Here is a 23810-nt window from a genome sequence, read left to right as displayed (position 1 = left end):
GTGTGAGGGAAATGTAGTTTTATGAATATTATATTAAACTGCTAAAGTAAAAGCAAGAACTATTTTTCTTCCCATTAAGGCCAACAGGAAGAAAAAAATCACAGGGCCCAAAGGGGGTAAAAATGACAGATTTAGTTAAGATAACTGATAGCAGTTTTATTATTTGTAAAGAGAACCATAAAGGCTGAAATGAAGCAATTATTTATTGTTTATGTAAATCATGGACACCTGTTTGTAAAGAGCCTTTTAATTCAGTTACCTATTTACTTGCTACCCAGGCAGTATCCACGATAACATTAGGTCTAGAAAGTGGGAGAACAAAGTTAAGGCTTAATTTGACCAACTGGACAGTTTTTTAAAAATCAGTGTAAAACAAGAGAGCATTTTAAAAAATTTTGTCATTGAGCTCAAAATGCCTTATTTTTCTTAAAAAATAGTGAGCTTCCAGAATGAATATCTATTCATTTGTACTGTTTAGGTAAACATAGTAAATTGAGCGGTAAGGCTAGATCGGAGATCACTTCAATAGTTAAAAAATATCAAGTATGTCCAGAAGTTTCTAATGTCCTCTCAAATGTACGGAAGGCTCCTGGTGGGGCCGAGCAGCTGGCTCGTCCCCGTTTGCTCAGTACAACTGGGTGAGGCTTCCCAGTCACAGTGTTTAATCCTACTGCTAGTTTTTTTAAAGTGAACTAAAATATTTTATTGTGGCTTAAGTTTCTTGTCCTTTACAATTTAGAATTCTGTGACAGATAAAGGGAACCATGCTTCATATTAACTGTGTCTCAAACAGTGAATTAGCCTCTCTGTGCCTTAGTTTCTTTCCTTCAACTCAAGAGACCTGCAAAATACAGGTATTTATGCTTGCCCTGTTTAACTGCACAGGGACAGATGAGAAAAGGTCACTGAAAATACTCTCTAAATGGCAAAGAACTAGATAAATGATCTAATCCTAGTGCTGGTTGTATCAAGTTCAATTATTTGATGCTTCTGCCTCAGTTTCATCTATAAAATAAATAACTTCAAATCCCCACTCCTCATTTCTTTATGATTCCAATGTTTTTGTAAATAATGTGAAATACACACTGCTAAGGGACAGTGAAGTATCAAACTGCTTAGATACCACAAAAAACAAAGAGATATCAAATTGAAAAAAAAAACCCATGACTTTACTTAATTTCATCTTAGATACTGGATAGTAAAAGGAAGAGAAACAGTGGTGCTAACAAACATTTCCATGAACACAACTGTAAAGGAAAACAGCTAGATATATAAGGTGTGATTGCTCATATCTTAATTTAAACTGACTTTATGTTTATAGTATGGGGGGAAAAAAGTCCTCAAGATTGGTAAGAAAATAAAAAAAAATTATTTTACATACCAGTATAAATAATTAGCCAGTGTTGAGTTTTTGCAGGCTCTTGATATCAAGAAGGTACAGAGATCTTGCTGAAAGAATTAAAAGAAATGTTTATATGTTATATTACCGTCTGCTATTAACAAGGAGAAAATATGAGAGAATCTGCATCTGCCCATCAGTTTTCATCTATACATCTCACATCACAGATCTGATTCCAGGCATCCATGTATCCCTCTATCCCTCCATCAAATAGTTATTCTCACCCAGGCTACACTATCTAAGAGGTAAGAGTGTCGTGGTTCAGGGTCCATTGTCTACTGAAAGCTTAACATTTAGTGTAGAAGACAGACATTACAGAAACAGTCACGGAAATAATTTAGATTGGGAAGTCAGCAAAGGTAATGAGGGTCTGATATTTAGACAAGATCAAAACAACACTGTTTACAAAGGCTCAATGTGGCTAAAACAGAGTGAACTCTAAAATATAGGAGGCTGAAAAGATACGCAAAGGACAGGGTGTGCAAGACCTTTAAGGTCAAAGTACCGAGTATGATTTTTTTTCAAAGCAATGGATACTCAACAAAAAGTCGTAGAGAGTGAGATGATCTGATTTATGTTTTATGAAAATGACTTCAGTTACAGACCTGACATCAGAAGTCTAGAAGATTGAATGGTGAAAATGGATAAAGTAGACAGATTTTTAAAACATACATAGGAAGTAGAATTACTAGGAATTGCTGATGAAGAGGAAGTAGGAAGAAAAAAATGGAATTGGCAGTGACTCCCAAATTAATGGGTTGACTTGTTACATCACAGATGAAAATTATAGGTGAGGAATGGGCTAGAGTGTGGGGAAAGGGAGTTGTATTTTGAAATGACTGTCAGATATACAAGGGGCATCAAGTAAGTTGATCATTTGGATATATGAACCTCAAACTTCAGGTGAGAGAAATGCATTAGAAATATAAATTTGCGTTTATCAGTTCATCCTAGGGCAAGGGTATACATGGAGAACAGAAGAGGACCCTGAGGAACATTCAAGTATCAATCAGTAGAGAAAAAGTGCAGACAAAGGAAAGAGAAGGAACAGCAAAAGAGGAGAAGAGGAAAACAAGGGATGTGTGGAATCGTGTAAACCGTAAGAGCAGCTAGTTCTTTTGAGGGAGTGTTTTACTTTGCTGAATTCTGCGGAGACGAACTGAAAACTACACACAACCACAAACATTAAAGTCATTTATGAGTTTAGGAAAGTTTTAATATAGTGATGGGATGCAAAGCCAGAATGATGTGCTAAAGACCTGAAGACAGACAGACAGGAAGGAGAGAGTGAGGGGTACAAAGAACTCCTTGGAGAAGTTTGATCATGAAGAGAAGTGAAAAAATAAGGTGCTATTTCGAGGGATGTAGTGTCAGGGAAGAATTTGTTTTGTGTTTTCCTTTCTGAATGTTTATGGTGGGAGGTATTAACACATATGTGAACACTTCTACCAGGAAAAGAAGACAGCATACCTTTAAAGAGAATTGTATATTTCTGCTGGGTAAGAAAACATAAGGGAAGGATGGGAAGCGAGTCATGTCTGGAAATCTGGTGATGAGAAATTGGGACCATTTTTACCTAGTGGTCTCTACCTGTTTATATTAAGGCTGAAGCAGAACTGTCATCTGGAGACTGGGAGACAGAGCATAAAGAACAGAGTACGGAAGGAATGAGTGAGTCACCGCAGGGCAGGGGCAGCAATGCAACCAGAGAAATGTAAGATGGCAGGCACTGCTGTGCTCATGAATGCATAATGACACCAACGTGCTGACGATGTTCTTTTCAGCAGTACTCGGACACAGAGAAATGAGGTAATTATTTGCTTTATCAAGAGTTAAGATTTTGCCAGGGGAACTGAAGGTACTAATAAAAGAATGATTGAAATAATGTGGTATAGAATAAAAACTATATTCAGAGAAAAGCAAATATTAAAGGGGGCTGATAAACAAAGAAAAGGGTAGAAATCGGTGCATTAGAAGTTTTGGTGTACTTATGAAAGTTAAGCTAGAGTTAATACCAGGTTGTTATCACAAAACAGTATGTCAGTAACTTTCAGAGGTGGCAATAATCTTACCTCCAATTTTAGAGCTAAAACCTGAGCACTTTAGTATAAAAGTGCTACACTGAAGAGCCCAGTAAGAAAACTCCTCAATTAGAAAGCCAGTATGGCCCTGGCTGGTGTGGCTCAGTGGATTGAGCACGGGCCTGCGAACCAAAGGATCACTGGTTCAATTCCCAGTCAGGGCACATGCCTGGGTTGCGGGCCAGGTCCCCAGTTGGGGGCGTGCAAGAGGCAGCCACACATTGATGTTTCATTCCCTTCCCTTCTCTATAAAAATAAATAAAATCTTAAAAAGAAAAAAAAGAAAGCCAGTATATAATGTTGAATTCATGAATTTAACAAGCAGAATGAATCTAGGCCTAAAGTTTTTCTTTGACTATATGAGAAAGATACTATACTTTTATATAGTGATATAAAATTTAAATAGAAAACATGTGTTTGACACTATGTTCTTTTCATTAAAAATTATTTACATAGCATAAATAGGGAAGTCTTACATTTAAAAACAGCTGTGAAGCAGAAAACACATACTATAAAATTTTTAACTCAATTTGGATGAACAATATTTTAAAAATTTAAAACAAAAGAATGTTCTTTAGGCAAAAAATGATCTCATAATGAAGTTCAGAGATATTAAAACATGGTGAATAAGGATACAAGTGCCTCTAAATAATTATTGATTGTATATAATAATATTATCCAATTTGGGGTTTAAATAAGACAGGACTAAATCAATGAATAAAAATTGCATACAAGTAGAGTACAGTTTTAGAAAAGGGCAATACTGATTATGCCAGACTTAAAGTTAAAGAATGGATATTAAAATATCTATGTTAACCAGCAAAAGAATTGATATAGACCCTTAAGCTGGGGGTAGAGTTGGAAGGAAGAGATCCAGCTAAGCACAGGAAAGAAAAAAAGATATAAAAAAGTTAAAAGTACCACATAAGATAATGAAATAATCCAAATATAGCTCTAATCACAATAAAAACAAATGGGGTAAAAAATTTTAGTTAAAAGAGTGTTAAACTCGTTTAAAAAATAAAACCTAGTTATACATTTTTAAGATAAACCTAAAAAAAAAGGCACAAAATATCGAAAGAACTAAAAAGCATACCAGTGAATACTAATCAATACAAAGCTCTATTAATATAAGACAAACCAGACTTTATGACAACAATCATAATTAGACATAAAGAGGGCTACTAAACAGTGAGAAAATATTTATTACTTGAATGTTCCTAATAAAATAGCCTCAAATATTTAAAGCAAACACCAACAGAAATATAAAGAGAATTTGATCATTTCACCATTATACAAGGGGTAATTTTACCCTAATTCTTTAACAGATCAGGCATTAAAAAAAAAATCAGGAAGGGTACAGAAGCTTACTCAAGTGACATATAAATAATGATGTACTCCAAAATTGGGGAATATGCCCTCTATTCAAGATTCCATGGAATTTATGAAAAATGACCACATTTGGGCAATGAGGTTAACTGAGTTTCTATTTTTTAACATTTGGCCAGACATGCTTAGTGGTTTCCTGAAACTCCAAGAGAAACAGGGAAGAAAAAGTTAAGCAAACAAGACACTCCTCAGGTGTGGGGGAGGAGATGAGAAAGTTGTCTATAAAGTTAACAAGAGGGAATTCAGCTTTGCTGGATATCACCCTGATATCCCTAAGAACTGCTTACAGATATCCTAAAGGTAATGGCTGCTGATGCAGTATTATCAGTCTATTTGAGGTAGGGGAAAGGGAAGGGGGGTGCGATTGGTGGAAGGGGATAAAGGGAGGAAAATTGGGACAAGTGTAAAAGCATAAATAATAAAACACTTTTAACGTAATAATAATTCCCACTGATTTCTGGAATAGCTTGGAATACCTGCACCCTTTAAGGAACTACGGAGCTGAGAAAAGGTAAAACAGCTTAAACGGCATAGTCACTGATATGTAAACAGAAATGATCATCAGTCGAAAAAGAAACAGTATCAGAAATATATAGAAACTTCCCTGGCCAGTGTGGTTCAGTGGATTGAGGGCCTGGCTGGACCCACAGATGGAGGGTGTGAGGGAGGCAACCAGTCTATGTTTCTCTAGTACACTAATGTTTCTCTCCCTATCTTTCTCACTCCCTTCTCCCTCTCTAAAAAATAAATAACATCTAAAAAAAAAAAGAAATACATAAAGCCTACTTTTATTTTTAGCCTAAAAATTCTGCGTGATAGGTAGTGTGCAAAACTCTATTCTGAACATTGGATTTCAGAATTCAATCACCTCTTCACCATCTTCAATGTAAACCACACTGGTTCAAGCCACCAGTGAATCTCACCTGGATTATTTTAACAACTTCCAAGTAGAAGTCATTTGAGACCATGGTTACAGGGCCCAGCATGACTGTCTCCTGCTCCTTCTCTGAGCCACTCTTTTGCCATGCTCACCTGTGCTCAGCCCACAGAGCCAGACACGCTGGCTCTGCTTTTCAACTCCTAAGCTCTGGTATTAGGGCGTCCATCCTTGCTCTTCCATCTGCCTGAAATGCTCTTCCCAGACCACCACGTGGCTGTTTCCTCGCCTGCTTCATCTTGCATAAAGATGGTTCTTTCTCAGACAGGCCTTTACTGACTAATCTTTTCGAAATTGTAGCTAACCCCACCCCAGCACTCCCTGTTATCCTTCTCTGATTAATCTTTCTCCACAGAAAATAAATATTCTCTCTTCCATTATATATAAATAGTATTGACTATCATCTGCCCAAACACAAGAATGTATGTCACATGAAGACAAAGATTATGACTATACCATCCCCAGGACCTAGAAAGTTTCTGGTAAATAATAACAGCTCAAAAAATAAGTGTGAACGAGTGAATTACTGAATCAATTCATCAGCACCTTAGCTTTGCAAGGGCAAAACAACTAAACTGGAGCCGAATGGTGGTTTAAAGGGCTCCTCCAAGCATTCTACGATCTTATAGTTTAAAATCCCTGTTTTGATATTTCCTATTACTTCAAAAGGTTAAGACAGCATACAAACTTTGGTTAACAGTTACTAATGAAAACAAGACTCTTTCAATCATCAACAGTAACTCATAAATTTTGACTAAATGTAATACATATATTGAATATATTAAAAAATCAACTGACCTAATATCAAACATGCGTTTTAAACAGGAGTATGAAAGATTCTTCTCAAATTAGAAGCCTTAGAAATTCAACAAAACATACTAACGCTTCTGCAAATGCAGTTCCAAACATATTTTTCAGATCAGCACCAGCCAAACAGGCCTGTTTTACCTTAAAAGTTGGCCTATTTATCTAAAAGGATTTAATTCTTCTATGAGTTAAAAACAGTTTTGTAATGTATTAGCCTTAGAATCAAAGTCATACATTTCCACAATGTAATCACAAGCACCAACAATTACAGTAATGTTTGTGGATATGTTAACAATAAATATTCTGAGTTTCTTTAATAAAATATTTAAGCCAGTTTATTTTCACATTGCATATGAATCCATTTATATACCCAAAGCACCAATAAAATGCTTCAAATTGATGATCATCTGGCATTTTTTGCTGAGAGGAGAAGTCATAAACATGCATCATAAAACAAGTTATTTAATAAAGTTGCAGTATTTGGTTTATTAATCAAAATCAATGCTTTAAAAACCACCATAAAATGTGTATCTGGTAGGATTTCACCTACAGGAAACTTGAAAAGCTCTGTACTCACCTCCAAATTTTCACTATCTGAACTTTCCTTTGTTTTAGATGCAGGAGGAGGGGAAGACACTGGAGGTAGAGGGCTGGTTATAATTTGGGAGCTAAAAAAATAATAGGAGATGTCACTGATACATCAAATATTCTCTCTGGAAGAGAAGACACACATGTTTTTTTTTAAAGCACAGTTCACCTCAATTTTGTCTGGATAATGTATAACTTCCTAAAGTGTGTTCTGGGCTATACTAGAGTCATATTGTTCTTTGGAAATGAAGCTCCATAGTCAAAGAATATGGGTAAAAGCCTCATGGGGATATATGTGCCAGTCTGCATATTGATAGCATATATATATTTTTTTTTAAAAAAAAGCCCATTTTACTATAAATAAGCATTTCAGCATTTCTCAAACAAATCTGTCCAAAAGACCACCCCTACCTACTCTATTATCTTAAAAAAAAAAAATACACAAATTAGTGACCAGCAAACCATGATCTGGGAAATATTGGGTTACAGTTTATACCCTACCATAAAATCTTAAGCAGACTTCTAAAAACCATTCTGTGTGGCATGAGGTAAGGAGGAGGGTAAGTGAGCATGACTACGGACTGAAGGCCTCTACTGGACAGTAGGAGAAGACACAAGGGGTCTCTTCTCTTAACAACAACACAAATATATAAAGCAGCCTAGGGAAGAAAAAAATGTTTTCTCCTGTTTTTCAGTTCTTCTCCAAATGAAACACAAAAGAAAAACAGCATTATCATAAAAAAAATTCAGAAATACAATCTTGAACCCATGTGATAATTGAAATAATTGGACTGATTCAAAGAATCGGATTTCCAAATTTCATTTGGTCATTAACAACTCTCGTGACTTTTCACGAAACACTTGATACCACTGGGTCTTGAAGTTCTCACCCAAATGTTCCTATTCATCTAAAAAATTTTAAGATTGTTATGGAAAACATAATGGCAAAGTATAAAGAACAGGGAATCTGGAGTCAACTTCACCATTTGCAAGTTATACAGAGTTTGGGCCACTTACTTAACTTCTACTTAAATCTTTGACACCTAAATGTGGGGTATGAACACCACCATAGTGAATTACTGTGACAAGTCAATGTACGTAGACTACCTCACGGTGTCGCTGAAGAGGTAAGTTCTTAATTGTTGTTATTGTTACTAGCTGATTTAATTCAAATAATATGCTATTTCTTTAGTACAACTACCAAAAAATATAACTTACAATAAAATATTTGAGTTCGCTGACATGCCCTGTTCTTCATTTTATTTTTGCACTAACAATAAACAGTATTTAACACTCACTGAGCAGTGTATGCCCGACACTTTCCTAAATGCTTTATGTGCATTAACTCATTTGATCTTTCAACAACCCTTAAGGATCAGTTATTATTTATATCCCCATTTTGAAGATGGGTAATTGGGGCCACAGAGAGAATACGGAACTTATACAAGTGTACACAGATAGTAAGTGGCAGAGTTAAGATTTTAATTTAGGCAGTTTGACTTCGTAGTCTGCAAACATTGCCCTGTGTTTTGTGAGTGCACATGACATGTTCAATGGTAAAACTTCAAACTCAATACCAACTAGGGCTGGGCACACCTAGGGAACATGGAAAGAAGACAGTTTGAAAAGGAAGGAAACTGTCAGAGTTGACCATACACCCTCCCTGGATAGTCATACCTATCTATTTCTGCAGAGTTTATTCCGGCATTTGACCCGCTCTCTGACACTGAGCCCTGACTATCCTTCTTGGTAGGTTCTAATCCATTCTTTATATCATCAAAATTTTCATATTTGAGAGCTTGGACCAGCTGTAATAGGTACATCAACAAGTCCTAGAAAACAAACAAAAAGAAGGTAATATTAGAAAAACAAATGTAGTATGTTATAGACATAATTGATTCATAAATACCAAGCTAACAATTCACTTTGCCACTTATCAGCTGTGTCACCTCTGGCAGATCACTACGATACCTAACCTTCTGGTGTCTCACTGGGTCCTCATCCATAAAATGGACATAATCACACAAACGTCAGAGATGAGGTATGAAGATTAAATCAATGCAAAGAAGAGCCTGACACAGAGTACGTGGCCAGTAAATGCCTGATTTAAAGCAGTATTCAAAAAGCAAAGCAAAAAACAAAAACAAAGCAAGAAAAGGACTGAGACCGTTCATGTTAAACTAAGAAATTAAGACAGAATCCCTTTTACAGCAGTAAGTCAAGTAACACTATTTTATACTCAAGATTACATAAGAAACTCAAAGTTTTCAAGTTTTTTAAGGCTTTGTTTCATAACCTTTTCTGGTTAGGATTTTTTAAAAATCTGGCATTCTTTTTATTTTTCCTGAAAACTCAAGTTTTAAAGAATTTGGGTTGCTTCTTAAAGTCCTACAAAACAGGTATTTTAACACTTGTGGTTAAGCAAAATACTTACTTCCCCAACAACTTTCAATAACGATTTGAAGAAAGCAAATCCCAAAGCCTAAATTTCCCATATGTCTATTGACAATCAATGAGATAATTAGATCTAAATATATCAACAACGTAGCTTTTACTTTTCTGAGTGTTCTCCTGACGTAAAAATACTCTTTAGGTTTAATATTTAGGATAGAAATATTTCTTCTTACTCTATAAATGTAGTTCTTAGCCCTTCCCAATGACTTTTTAAAGTATCTATTATCTTCCAGTTCCAACGGTCACTCACCTAGTTAGCTCCTCCAAATTTGTAAGTATGAATTCATTTTGTCTCTTCAGCCCACAAACCAGGTTAACCCCTCTGTAAAATCATCACAAGGCCCCCTTTCCCTTCCTATCTGTAACATACCTATAGCATTTGTAGTTACTTGCTTTGCTCTTTGCCTTTTCCACTATATTATAAACTCCACAGGGACAAAGACCACTTCCCAACAACCTATTTCCCCTTCCTTAATACCATAATATGTTTTTTATTATTTTTTCCTATATTGACATACCCAAGATTTTTATCATTAGCCAAATACTAACAGAGTAATACCCATGATTTCACCACTAAATGATTTTTTCACAAGAAAATTAAATGGGCACTTAACTGGCTTATTAATTTCCTATTCAAATATATTATTAATCAATGTCAATGGCCAGGGAAATCAAGTGACTGTACAAAGCACCTCTACAGTGTACTGTGGTTTCTAAAAACTATTTTAATTGGAGCAATAAACATCTGCTTTACTATTACTTTATTTAAAATTTATGGCATCTAACAGCAATAGGTATGGTTCCGTGCTTTTTCTAAGGGAAAAAAAACAGTGAATTACATAACAGAAAATTGATTTATATATTCAATGACAAGTAACCTTCTTAGGAGGTAGAAGTAATTCAATTTCACTGATAGTCTTCATTACGAAGGCATGCTTTGGAAATGCTGCTGATTGTATCACCTGATGTATTGTATTTTCCTAATTACAGAAAAGACTTATTATATGAAATCAGAAAAGCAGCACTGTTATTAAATTCCCCAGGAAGGAGAAAGTCAGAGAAAACTTTACTCTTTTTAAGCAACTCATCACCATCTGATTTGTTGGTCATCTGGTATTCTATATTCAAACTACACTTTCCTTCATTTGTATGGAAATGAATTAACTTCAACAGAAAATACAAAGACTGTTTGCTCATTATACAGTCACATCTTGAAAAACATCAAGTTCCTCCAAGCATGAAGGACATAGCATACGAGTAAAACAAAGAAAAAAAAAGAAATCAGGTTTCCATCTCAGACAATTCAGTAAGAATTTCCCAAGAGCTATGAAATATTATCTAGATAGTGATCACCATTTTTCTCAAGAAAAAGTTAACTGTGATGCTTCAGGGTGCAAATGCAAAGTCTTTGGTCAAAATCACTTACTGACTTCTCATTTCATACTGAACGGAGAATAACTCTCCATTTACAGTTAGAGACATGGGTCCTGATCCTGACTCACAGCTACACACAACCCACATACCTGTTAAAGTGAAATACTTTCTACTTTTCCAGCACTTTTCAATCACCTTGACTTTGTTCACATTGCTCTCCTCACTTGGAATATAAACTCTTGTCCAACTGTGAAAATTCTATTCTTCCTTCAATGCCTCTCAAATGCTACTTCCTCCTTACATTCTAATAGGGTATCTCTCCTTTTGAGCCACACAGCAATAAAAAATATGTTTTTAAAAGTTTTCTAAGTAGCTCTGGCTGGTGTGGCTCAGTGGATTGAGTACCAGCCTGAGAACCAAAGGTTGTCGGTTCGATTCCCAGTCTAAGACACATGCCTGGATTGCAGGCCAGGTCCCCTGTAGGGGATATATGAGAGGCAACCACACACTGATGTTTCTCTCCCTTTCTTTCTCCCTCCCTTCCCTCTCTAAAATTACATAAATAAAATCTTTTTAAAAATTTTCCAAGTAGAATATTAGCAAGTCAAATTCAGAGAGGTATAAAAAAAGATTAAGATTTATTTTACAAATATACAGCTAGTATAGCATTAGGAAAACTATAAGCATAGATTCCATGTATATACTATATACTGACGTTTTTCAGATAGCATGATGCTACACAGACAAAAAACAGGAACCCACCTAATACCTATTAGAACTAATAAGACAAATCACTAAACTGACCAGGTAAAATATAAATATTAAACAAAAACACAGTTTTCCATTTAACTAAAAGAAAAAAAAGACATGAAATGGGTAAAGTAATTCATAACAATAATTGTCACTAAATAAACCTAATTTTGTTTTAAAAAAACACATAAAATTTTATAAAATCACAGCTTGAATTAAAAAAAAAATCCCACCTCTAGGAGGAAAGATTTAGTATCATAAAGATAGTACTTTTTCAGCCCTGACTGGCGTAGCTCAGTGGATTGAGCGCGTGCTGCAAACCAAAGTGTCGCAGGTTCGATTCCCAGTCAGGGCACGTGTCTGGGTTGCAGGCCATGACCCCCAGCAACCGCACATTGATATCTCTCTCTCTCTCTCTCTCTCTCTCTCCCCCTCTCTTCCCTCTCTAAAAATAAATAAATAAAATCTTAAAAAAAAAGATACTACTTTTTCCTTAATTAATATAAAATTTTAATGTAATTCCACTTAAGATTTTGGTGGAGTTTTAGGAAAATGACAAAATTACTTTTAAATTCTTGAGAAAAATAAACGTACAAAAATTACAGAAGTAGATTTCCAGGTATTCATAAAGTCTAGAAACACAGTTTGTTTGTTTGTTTGTTTGTTTGTTTTTTACAAATTAAACACAACTTGGACATCATTTGACTTTATACTCATTAGCCTGTTTCCAGACTTTAGACACCAAATGCATGTGCTAGTGAGAAAGTGTCCAAGATTATAGTGTTAGAACGAGGCAAGTTTTTACCAGTATATTCATAGGATAATCATATTTATATTAATCTATAAAAAGTATATATACTGTATATATATATATATACACACATGCTTGCAATTTGCACAGAGAATATATGAAAAGATCTATGTATGAGTGGCTACCCTTCTGGGGGTAAGAAATTGTTGGAGGAGTGGGTCCTATATTATTTCTTTCACAATTAAAAAGCAGAGTAAACCAGAGAAAAAAGGTTAACATCACAGCAAAGGAATAAACCGAATGCTGTGGAAGCTAAAGAGAAACAAGTCCAAATGCTGCCCGCTCCTGAGACAGCTAACACAAGCTTCTCAGGGGCGGTGAGACCTGCGCTCCAGCTGGAAGGAGGGTCAGAGAACGACACCTGGGGCAACATAGGAACACAGGCAGAGGCATCGCTAGCAGAGAGGCTGAGGCGTTGGGCTAACTGTCCAAACATAAAACATCCAATTGTCCAAGATGTAGATATTTAGACACAATGACCTTTGATGTACCTTTTGATGCTACGATTTATGGGATTCTATTATCGTTTGTAGTATCAAAAATTTTTGAAGTTTATAAACTCTAATGTATTCCACAGATTCAGCAAAAGCCAAGGGGAAATTTTAAACCAATTAGGAATAAAAGGCACAACTTGCATGATTTTAACATAAAATTGACATAATATAAATGTGCAATCTTTATGGACATGTGCATGAATACAGTTTTCAAAACTTTGCCCCACATAATTTTTTCTTCATAATTATCAAGTGGCATAAGCAACTGTTCTGTCTCTTTTAATTGGATAGGAAACTGAGGTGAGAATAATACAGGGGTGGGCAAAAGTAAGTTGGCAGTTGTAAGTAAGCAAAACACAGTTTATTCCTGCATTATTATTTACTGCATTATTTTCCATACAAACAAATGTAAACCTACTTTTGGCCACTCCTGTATACAGTGTTCCCAAACACATATATAGCTATACTGAGTCAGAGAAAAGGCAAAATTCAGATCTTAATAAACAGTACATCTAACAAACTAGTAGTTACAGAATTAAAGACATTTTTTAGTTGAGTATATGTAATTCATTACTTAACTAAACTTAGAGGAGAAATCATGAGCTAACTTAATCACCGCACTAGTTATGCTGTATCTCTAAAACCTCAAAACACTAACACTCAATAGCTGAACCACATTTTGCAGTTTAGGATGCACGCAATGTTTCTATCCTCTGCCTCACAACAAAAATTATAAAATGGTCTAGAAATAGCTCAGTACCTACACAAGCAGTGACAACTCCAGACACAAATACTTAGCCTCTAAGCTTGAAGGAACTAAGCCAGACAGTCATGAATGATTTACAATTTTCCTATTTAAATTCCGAACCCACACTGAGGGACTGAGCTGACTACACCCCAGAGGCATTTATCTGAACTCTATGACTCGTGTCAGGCAGACAGAGAGAATTAATGACTTGAGTGAAATTTCTAATGAGTTTCAAAATAAATATTTTGATATTTCAAATAAATTCTGAAATACATTTTTTACTTGTGCTACAGCAAATGCAATTAGGAAGAAGAAGATAATATGATGAAATGCATTGCTTAGAACTGCTCTTTGATAGGAGAGTAAATAATGTCCTGTTCCGATAAAACCATACAACATCTGAAATCGTCCTCAAAGTAATCCAATGGAGGGCAGGGAATGGGGCAGAGGGTGAGAAATGTTACAGATGAAACAAGATGAGCTATGAGTTCACACCTGTTCAGGATGGGAAACTTAATGTGAGCACCCAGCACACTACTGACGTCAGTGTTGACATTTTACTATAATGCATACGTACAAATATCAACCTCAGTAAACACTGTGTTTTGCTTCTTTGTAGTTCAAATACCATTACAAATTCAAAATGGTTTAATTACTTTTCAGTAAAGGTCTCTGATAATAACTGTTCTGTGGGATCAGCATTCCTAGACACATATCGAGGCTTGAGAAGAGTTATCCCATAACCCATAAGCCATGCAGGCTAGCAGGTTAGGTTATGTTTGAGAGCACGTTCACCTTATAAAAATAAATAAATAAATAAACTAAGTTTTTTTTTTTACTTATTACTAAATAAGTAAAAAACTACTGAATTACTAAAATTCAAATCCAGCAACACTTTGTGACAACACAGAGCGTTCCTCCTTCCCTAGTGGCCGGTGGGGTAAAGAAATAGCCAATATAAAGTCTGTGATCTTTGCTCTCCAGAGGATTCAAAACCATCTTCAGAAAATCTACATATACACATAATTGTCAGCAACTGAAAGTTTAAAGGAGTCTGAAGGAGAGTAAGATGCCCACGCGTCTCTGTGCTTTAAAGGCCACAAGGGCTTTTCAAGGCTACAATTAAATGTGGCTTGTTGTATACTGACTAATAGAGGACTCTGAATTATTCCCCAGCTGGTGCTGCATGAAGCCATTTTTCATTAGAATTCCTTTTTCCAGACAGAGCGATACAAGCTCCGCTGCCAGGGAAATGTCCTGGGAGAGATTGTCCTATCATGAAACAGATCAGGAAGTAAATTTTCATTTCACCGAGGAGTCCCTGGAGGAATATTTTAATTTTACTTCTGAAAACACACCTAGTATATCCTCTTCCCTCTAAAAAAACCTCCCCACCCCTCCTTTCTCTTACACACACACACAGAGTCTACAACCAGGCTCTAGTTTAAAACGCACCCAAAGAGGAATGACGAACAGTAACGCACCTCGTCATCTGCCTGCCGCAACCGGGCCACGGCATAGCACCGCACTGTTGGGTTGGTGTAATGGGAAGACAGCAGCTCCAAGGAATCCTCGACATCCATTGGCTTCCATTTCCCCAGAAGTTCCAATGCCTGTTTGGCCTCCTGAGGTAGATCCCAATTAACACATTTCAAGAATTTTGTCAAAGCCTAAAATCAGGAAAGATTTTTAAATTAGAAACAACAGCCTATTACCTGGGGTAGGGGAGGTCAAGGATGACTACACAGAGTTCCAGGCGGTCCAGATGGAAGAGTCAAAGAGTAAACAATAGACTCCTTATGTAAACACTAGAAATGTTTACATTCGATCCCAGAAGAACAGTGCAGGGCAGAAAGAGAAAAAAGCATGTTGCCTATATGCCTAAAACTTTACAGACCAAACTATTTTCAGAGCACTATAAATTTTAAAGTTTCCTTTGGCTTTTCTTCAATATGCATTTGTTTTTTATAGTACTGTGGCCTGGAAACAGTTGAAGCATGCATGTCTTACAAACTCTGAGATGCCTTTGAGACGACCTTCACTTTATAACATCTACATGTAACAAAAAGGAGCCAATGAATGAAAAAGTCCAAAGCACATGAGAAACTACTAAGCCCACTCCTGAATACTCTCCAGAGTCTCTGCCTTTCCTAGATGCTCACATACATGAAGAACCAAATTATTCTGTCTCTCTTCACAAAGTAACTATTTAAAAAGACAATCCAATAAAGACTCCACAGAAACAAGAATAAAAACATATAAACACAGAAGCAGTAGCAAATATTCACGATTTCCGTTAGCTGTCTGTAGCATCCTTCTGGAACCTCACTTCTTTACATAGGTAGCATGCTGAAGTTTTCACCAGACTGTCTGTCAGGTAAGTAAATTGCCTTGGAAAATATCACTTGTGGCTAATAAATGCTCTTTAAAGAAAGGTGCATACTTGTCAACAATTCAACGATTCTAGAAGTTTTAGGTAGCATACCGAAGTTTTCACCAGACTGTCAGGTAAGAGTAAATTGCCTTGGAAAATATCACTCCTGGCTAATAAATGCTCTTTAAAGAAAGGCGGGTACTTGTCAACAGTTCAACGATTCTAGAAGTTTTCTGCACTTTCAGCTCTTCCTTTAGTAGTTGCCTTGATCTTATCACCTTCATTTAAACTATGCTCTTCTACCTGCTGAATGCCTTTGAGGACATTCTGATCTCTACAACTGCCGTCTGCATCCCCAAGGACAGTGATCCATTTCTCCTGCACATGCTGCACACCGTTCACACCGTGTTCCGTGTCCAGGTAAGAACACAAACTGCCATAGTAACAATCCATGCAATTATTTTTCACTTCTAAAATGTATTTCTAGGTTGAATGTGGAAACAAAGCAATACTTCTTAAATAACTACAGTGAAAGGTTTTCCATTTCATAGTACATCAGCAGCAGTAATAGAAACATGTGGCTGTGTGCTTATCATAAGCAAATCTTGCAGCATGCCAATATCCTCAATTCAATAACTGAAACAATCTAGCTCCCAGATTCTCAGATTTATAGACTTATTAGTACGATTTACAGCACACACCACTGCCAAGAAACTTAAGGCACTATTGAACGAATTCCTCAACTTTACAATGCTAAGTGCTACAAATGTAAACAAGGAAATAGCAGAATGAAGAAACAAGGAAAGAGAAATGAGGAAGACACAAGTATAAGAATCTGAGAACAGCAATTCTAATGATACTTCATTTTAAATCCTTAAAGATGCTGTACTGCCCTATGTAAAGGTACAGCATTCAGATGCAATGTTGTCCCTAGAGCTTCCACAAATAACTGGAGTGCCCATAAAGCTTTAGAACCAGTGTGTCTGGGTTCAAATCCTAACGCCTGGCTCCACCAACTACGGGCTGAGTTATCTGAAGCATATTATTTAACTTTTAAGGAATCTATTTCCTAAGGTTATGGTGAAAATTAAATTAGTTATTGAATACAACTGTTTAAGTCAGTAACTTGTATGTAGTAAATACTTGATAAATGTTAATTTTATTGTCCAATATTATTGTTATTCTATATCTGACATTGAATACAATGTCAAATGTTAACATTATTGCATTTATTACTGTGTTTTATATTAACAGCAATATTTTTGTTCACCTCCCTCTGATCTTAGAATCACCTCATTGGTACCTCCTATTCTTACAATCATAAGCACAATCAATCACTTTAGAACTGAATATACTGTGTTTGTCATATACATTTCTAATTTTAACTTCTACCAAGTCAATTCTTAGAAATTTCCACTTTACCATTAAAGGGAAACCTATTTCTCTACTGAAGACACATGTGATACAAACGTGTGGGTTTTCCACACCATTCTGCCGCCTAATTCTCTGAGGACACCAACTAGATGTCCTACAACGGAACTCAATCCTGGCCCTAACTCCCTGGAATCAGTGCAGACTCCAAGGGCTAAGGGGCTAGTCTCACAAGAATACTTCCCATTTCAAAATCAGTACATTGAATCTTGTAATTATGTCTCTTTTTTGTCACTCTCTGCTCTGCTCCAATCTACCCTGGTTTGTCTTCCTTAAAATACCACTTGTGAAGACACATTCTGTTGCTCTAGTGGTTCTCTATTGCCAGTGAAGTCCAACTCCTGAGCACAGAAGTCAAGGCTCATCACAGACGGACGCCATCTTTTCCACTTTCTATCCCTTCACGAAGGTTCAGAGACTGTCTCTAAACCTAACACGTTGCCTTACTCATGCTTTTCTCTCCCATGAGACATAATCACCAGATAAAAAATACCACAACAGCTTACTCAAATTTTAAGACCAGTCTTTGCTCTGTGAAACCTGCTTCGTAACACAGCCCACTGACTTTGTTCCACTCCACATTTCTATTATAGTAGGTACCTCAGTGTTTCCTAAGAGAGTAACCCTCAGTCTACTACCCTCCACTTCTCCATTCTGATTGTGTTCATAATGGTATTTCCTTGAAACAGTTTAAGCTTATATGAAGACAGAAAAATGGTATCTTAAGCCCAGACTTCTGAATAATACTAGGCCAAGAGTTGAAAACAAATGCCTGCTGAACTGAATTCCCTCCCGTTGTGTTCGCCAACAACTTCTTGTCAGGAGGCAAAAACAAGCCCGTGTCCCGACAGTCCTGACGTCACTGTCCCAGCAGGAGACTGTTCAGAACACACAGTGTATCACTCATACCTTCACCATATAGTACTCTTCCTACCACACTTTCCCCACACGTAATGAAAAGGAATTAAGTGAACATACCAATAATTTTTTAGTTAATATTTTTATATGAAGAAAAAGGCCATTTACCATGGTAAAAGCTGGTCTTGAAAAGTTACAATATTCACATTTCGGGTTCCATAAAAATGAGTCACTTCTTAAATGCTATGGACCGTAAATTTTAAAATACTCCGTAAATTTTACTGGTTTTGTTGGACAAAGCTATTACTGTGAACTTTCTGGGTGCAACATCGAGTTTAAACGAGAGGGTTGTAACCCGAAGTACTGAAAGTTATGTTTGCCAGCAAGCCCTGATACATGGTCATTTAGGAAAAAAATAGGTGGAAAGGCCAAATTTAATTAAAAAATAAGTAAAACTTTATAAGAAGCAATTTCCACCAATCTGTTTTATGAGCACAGCTTTCTCTCTAGAAAATCTTTTTAGCCTCAGGGCCCAAGTGCCAACTAACCTAAAGCACTGTTCCTGGGAAACTGACACTAAGAAAAATAAATTAAGGGACCAGGGTCCAAGTGCATTTGTTTTCTACAAGACCCATTTTAAATTATTACAAAGATACAAATGTGGCTGTGTGAATAACTTCTCTGGTCACATCAAGGCCAATATATTGAAAAGTGCTTCCCAAACATTAAAAAATATTGTTCGCTAGACCCAAGCGATCAAAAGAACCCTGTAATATGTCCTGAGAATTGAAGTTTCATCACCCACTTTCTGAAAACTTGAAATCAACTAGTTAAATGAAACTTGTCACACACTTAATATCACTTGAGCATTTTATTTCTTGTGCACATACCTAGAAGTAATTGAATTTCAGTGGGAAGTGACTACTTTTTAAACAAACAATTTTTCTTGTAAGCCTTTCTATCTAAGGCAGTTCTGCTCTGTAAATCTATTCTATGCTTCTTGAGCCTATACATTCTAACAGTTCAATCCAATTTCTTGCTGTGTGTTTTAGACAAGACTGTGCTGCATTCAAGATACAATTTCTGTGACCAAAGTTTTTCTTCATTTAACAGAGTATCATATCGTAAATCAAAATTTTTAAACACAAAATCACAACCCTGTGATTCTACTAATGACTATTTCCTTTTTTTGTGATAGAGAGAACAACACTCAAAGCTGTAGTAAATTTAAGACTCTTCTCTCATTCTTATTATGGATATAGAGAGAATGAAGATGATTCAACTACAACAAATTTTCAAAGTCCTCAATAAAAGATAAACAGGAAAAGCTGAAGAGTGAAGATGAGCTGCCACTGGATTTTTATCTTTACTTTTGTAATTAAGAAAATACTATTGTTTCGGGAAAACAAGTTAAAGCAGCTAAAGACCCTCTCATGAGATTGTAAAACATATGCATTCTCATGTAAATACAGAATAGCTTTCTGACAGATATTAATTTTCCTTATGCTTCTCTGTTTTGCCCCCAATGCATTTCCTAATTCCTACTAAGGCGTGTGCACAATGCTGCAAATATGCAAATATTTTCTCTCCAACACTCTTTTCTGTCTTCACTGACTACCTTCATTTGAACTCATAAATGTGAGCACATCAAGGAGCAGCACTGATAAGCTTTGTGATTCTGCACAGGGTCCTTAATGTCAGCTGCAACTGTCCTCATCCGCGGAATAGCAGCAGCAACACCGAAACTGGGGGGTGGCTGCAGGATATGAAGATCCCTGGCGTGAACGGCTGTTTAACAGACACTGACTGTTAGTACTGTATTTCTGAGTTAGTCCTTGAACCTTGAAACGCTCTAAGAATTTACAGACTATTTTAAGAAGTGGAAGAAACTTAATGTTCACTATTATTTAATCAACTCATTATACATGAGGAAATTAAAGCTTAGACAGGTGCAATAATGTGCCTGCAGTAAAAAGCTTCTTAGTGGCAGTACTAAGAATCAAAACCTAGTCTGCAGACTCAAGCCTAGTGCTGAATCCCTCATCGTAATGCAGCCTCTCCACAGAGACTTTAACTAAATCCATGGTTTCATTACGGAAAGCAAATGTCTAGTTCTGACCTAGCCTCTCCTGCACTCCAAGCGGCTGTCACTCTACCAACTCAATTTACAAATTTCAAATTACATTCCTCATGTTCTCTCTAGTCACGCTCCTCCAGGATTCTGTACTTCCTGAAATGATGTAAACATTCTGCTAGTGAACCCAGGCTCAAAGAGAGGAGAAGAAAAAAGCAAACCAACATTTACTCTGCACCTACTATTCGGCCAGGTTATTCACCTGTATTATCTCACCTGTGAAGGAGGGCTCTGCCATCAGAAAATTGAGGAAACCAGGTTTCCAAAGCACTTTGTCTCACCTTGCCTAGTAATAAGAAGGTATAGGGCTAGAAACCAAACCCACGTCTCTCAGACCTAACCTGTTCAGTTGCTGTCTTCACTTCAACAAAAGGTACATGTGCCTTTGTGTGGCTATCTCTGTAATTTTTTAAAATGGAGTATCATATATCTTGTTCTAGGACAAGAATTCTTTATTTCTCTCGCAGTTTTGTCTCATCTTCTTCCATCAGCAACAAACTTGGGAGACAATTTGATATGTGAACATTCAAGAAACTTACTTTTTCTTGGTTAGTAAGGTAATATCTAAACTTCCAAACAAGATCTTGTTCTTCATATGTAAGTTGCTTGGTTGGTGGGTAACTCACAATGATCTGCAACCAAGAAAAAAAAGAACTACTTTTGTCAAACATTCTTCCCATATATTTCCACTTTACTTAACATTTTTCATTTATCTAAATACTTCTAGTATAGAACTACTATAGAATCAAGAAGAATGTGCATGCAGCCCAGTATGACTTCAATTTACTGTACCTAACAGGCCGAAAAGGATTATTACTAGGTTGTAAAGGGGAGAAAAAGATGAAAAAGTCAAACTCTGTATGAAGTATATAGCAACAGAGCTAATTTAATTAAACCAAAATAACTCCAGCCTCCCCCCTCAAACAGGAAAAATCTGAACAATAAACATCTCTCCTGCCGAGTCAGCTGCACGGTGACGCACGTGAGTGCATCACGGCCTCCCTCCCTCGGGCAGTGCGCCCGGGGCCAGTTTCCAGGAGCGCCACGTCTGTCTGCAGGACAAACATACTTACTGAAAGCCTCCAAATAATAGTAAAACTACAGAAATTTGAAATTTTTGAAATTACTTTGGGTTCATTAAATTAGGGGAAAAAACATCTGAATCACATTTAAGTGAAGTGGTATCACAATTCTAACCAAAATACCCATTTAATTATTTTTACACTAATATTTTATAAATTCTTACATTTAGTTGATCTCTTGTGGCAGCATTAGGTTTGAGATCATGGTCAGAAGGTCCACTTCTTAAACTCCGGGCAAGCTTGTGATGTTTGCTCTCAACCAAGTTCTCCTATTAATTATTTAAAAATATTAATCAACAATGTAAACATCACCAAAACGAAGTTTCAACAGCCAGTTAGAAATAGAAAAGTAAATAGTTACCTAAGATCATTTTATCATACTTAATGTTTTATTTTGGTTGCAACTTTAGTCTCCTATGTTTTAAAAATACATCACCATTCTGAGATGAGGAAGCTATGCACGCTTTACAATTCACTAGTGCCGTAATATGCACATGCCATCCCGGCTCTTAAAAACACCTACCCCCATTCCCCGGGTAGTCAAGGTTTTTATGCCCTCTCCCCACTCAAACACCGCCTTCTCTCTAAGAACTTCCCTGGCAGCCCAGGCTAAAGCATTCACTCTTCCAATCGGCTAACAGCTTGTGACGCGTTATAGTACTATCATCTTAGCGGTTTAACTCCCTATGGTAACTTGAGGGCAAAGAGAATGACCATATTTCATTAAATATACTCACTTGGTGTTGACTATTTTACCTATGGCCAAAATAATTCATTTTAAACATACTGTCTTTGCCTAAGAGGCTTTTAATTTTATTTTTGCATTTGTAAATTGTCTGTCCATGTCTTTTTCCTAATTTTCAATTGGCTTTTTGGACCTTTGTTCTTTAGTATTTAATAGTTCTTCATACAGTAGATATGCGCCCCTATCTGTGATGTAAGTCACAGTTTCTCCCAATTTATCAACTGTCTTTTGACTTTGTTTTTGGTGTTTTTGCTATGCAGTGAGTTTTTTAATGCAGTTTTTTATTAAGCATATCTTTTCCTGCCTCTGGATTTTGAGCCATCATTAGAAAGTTTTCCTCCCTACACCAAGGGTAAAGTACCAGTCAAGTTTCATGTTTAACACTTAAATCCCTGATTCATTTGGAATTTTTCCTTATGAATAGAATGTATGAAGTATGGATCTGATTTAATTTTATCTTTTCCAAATGGCTAATCAGTTCCCCAGCACTATGCTTCAGTAAGGAAATGCCACTTTTATCATATACTAACCTTCATACTCATATTTACTGAGATCTACTTCTGGGCTTTTTACTCGGTTCCGCCAATCTGTCTGTGCAAGTACAAGTATAGCTCCTGAAATTTATAAAAATTTCATAGTCTGTTCTGTTTGATACCCAGTATACCGGCTCAGTGTGGCATTCCCAGGTATGATGTCAAAATACACTCCTCTATTTAGTAAATAATCACAGCTTCAAACTGAATTGACCTTTTGAGCACAGAGGGTGAGGAAGAGTAATTTGTTTTAAAAAAAAAAACCAAAAACTTCTCTTTTGTGCCTGCTTGCTACATTTAAAAATAAAAAAAAAATTAACAAGAGCCCTAGTTCTTTGTTTTAAAATTACATTATCTATAAAGTTTAAGCTATAAATGTCGAGCATTTTCTTTAGAAAAGAACACAATCAATATATAGACATCTTATGTACCTGACATCTTGGCAGAGTGACACAAAAGTAATACCTATGATGCCAGTTTGACAAAACTTATTTACTCTTGCCCATTTTGAAGGTAACTACAGCGTACCTCCACTCATGTGTCTGAATTACCCAGAATGCAAAATATTTCAAATTAAGATATATTGGCTCAATTTTATTATGCTGTGAATAGGCTCCATGAAGGTATTTAGGGTGTTTGTTTCTAAGATTCCCAAAAGTGACCTTTTTTCCTAACTTTTTTTTAACATTTTTTGTGTGTTCTTTTTTTTAAAAAAATTTATTTATTTATTTTTAGAGAGGAAGGGAGGGAGAAAGAGAGAGAGAGAGAGAGAGAGAGAGAGAGAGAGAAAAACATCAATGTGCGGTTGCTGGGGGCCATGG

General features: G+C 36.2%; 1 protein-coding gene across 1 annotated transcript in view; it reads right to left on the bottom strand.

The window, feature by feature from the left end:
* The window catches only part of PIK3C3 (phosphatidylinositol 3-kinase catalytic subunit type 3), a 107851-nt gene that overhangs the window by 51402 nt on the left and 32639 nt on the right, over positions 1-23810 (bottom strand). Inside the window, exons 8-13 of the mRNA XM_045850321.1 lie at positions 21876-21980; positions 21169-21261; positions 15317-15502; positions 8879-9033; positions 7191-7281; positions 1382-1449 (exon numbers count right to left, since the gene is read on the bottom strand). Of these exons, the coding sequence (XP_045706277.1) occupies positions 1382-1449; positions 7191-7281; positions 8879-9033; positions 15317-15502; positions 21169-21261; positions 21876-21980 (698 nt within the window). The remainder of the gene's footprint in view (positions 1-1381; positions 1450-7190; positions 7282-8878; positions 9034-15316; positions 15503-21168; positions 21262-21875; positions 21981-23810) is intronic.

This window comes from Phyllostomus hastatus, unplaced genomic scaffold, assembly GCF_019186645.2.
Source record: "Phyllostomus hastatus isolate PE091 unplaced genomic scaffold, TTU_PhHast_1.1 phas_contig_80, whole genome shotgun sequence".
In the NCBI taxonomy this organism is placed as follows: Eukaryota; Metazoa; Chordata; class Mammalia; order Chiroptera; family Phyllostomidae; genus Phyllostomus; species Phyllostomus hastatus.
The sequence above is the reverse complement of the archived record's forward strand: the minus strand, read 5'-3'. Positions and strand labels throughout refer to the sequence as shown.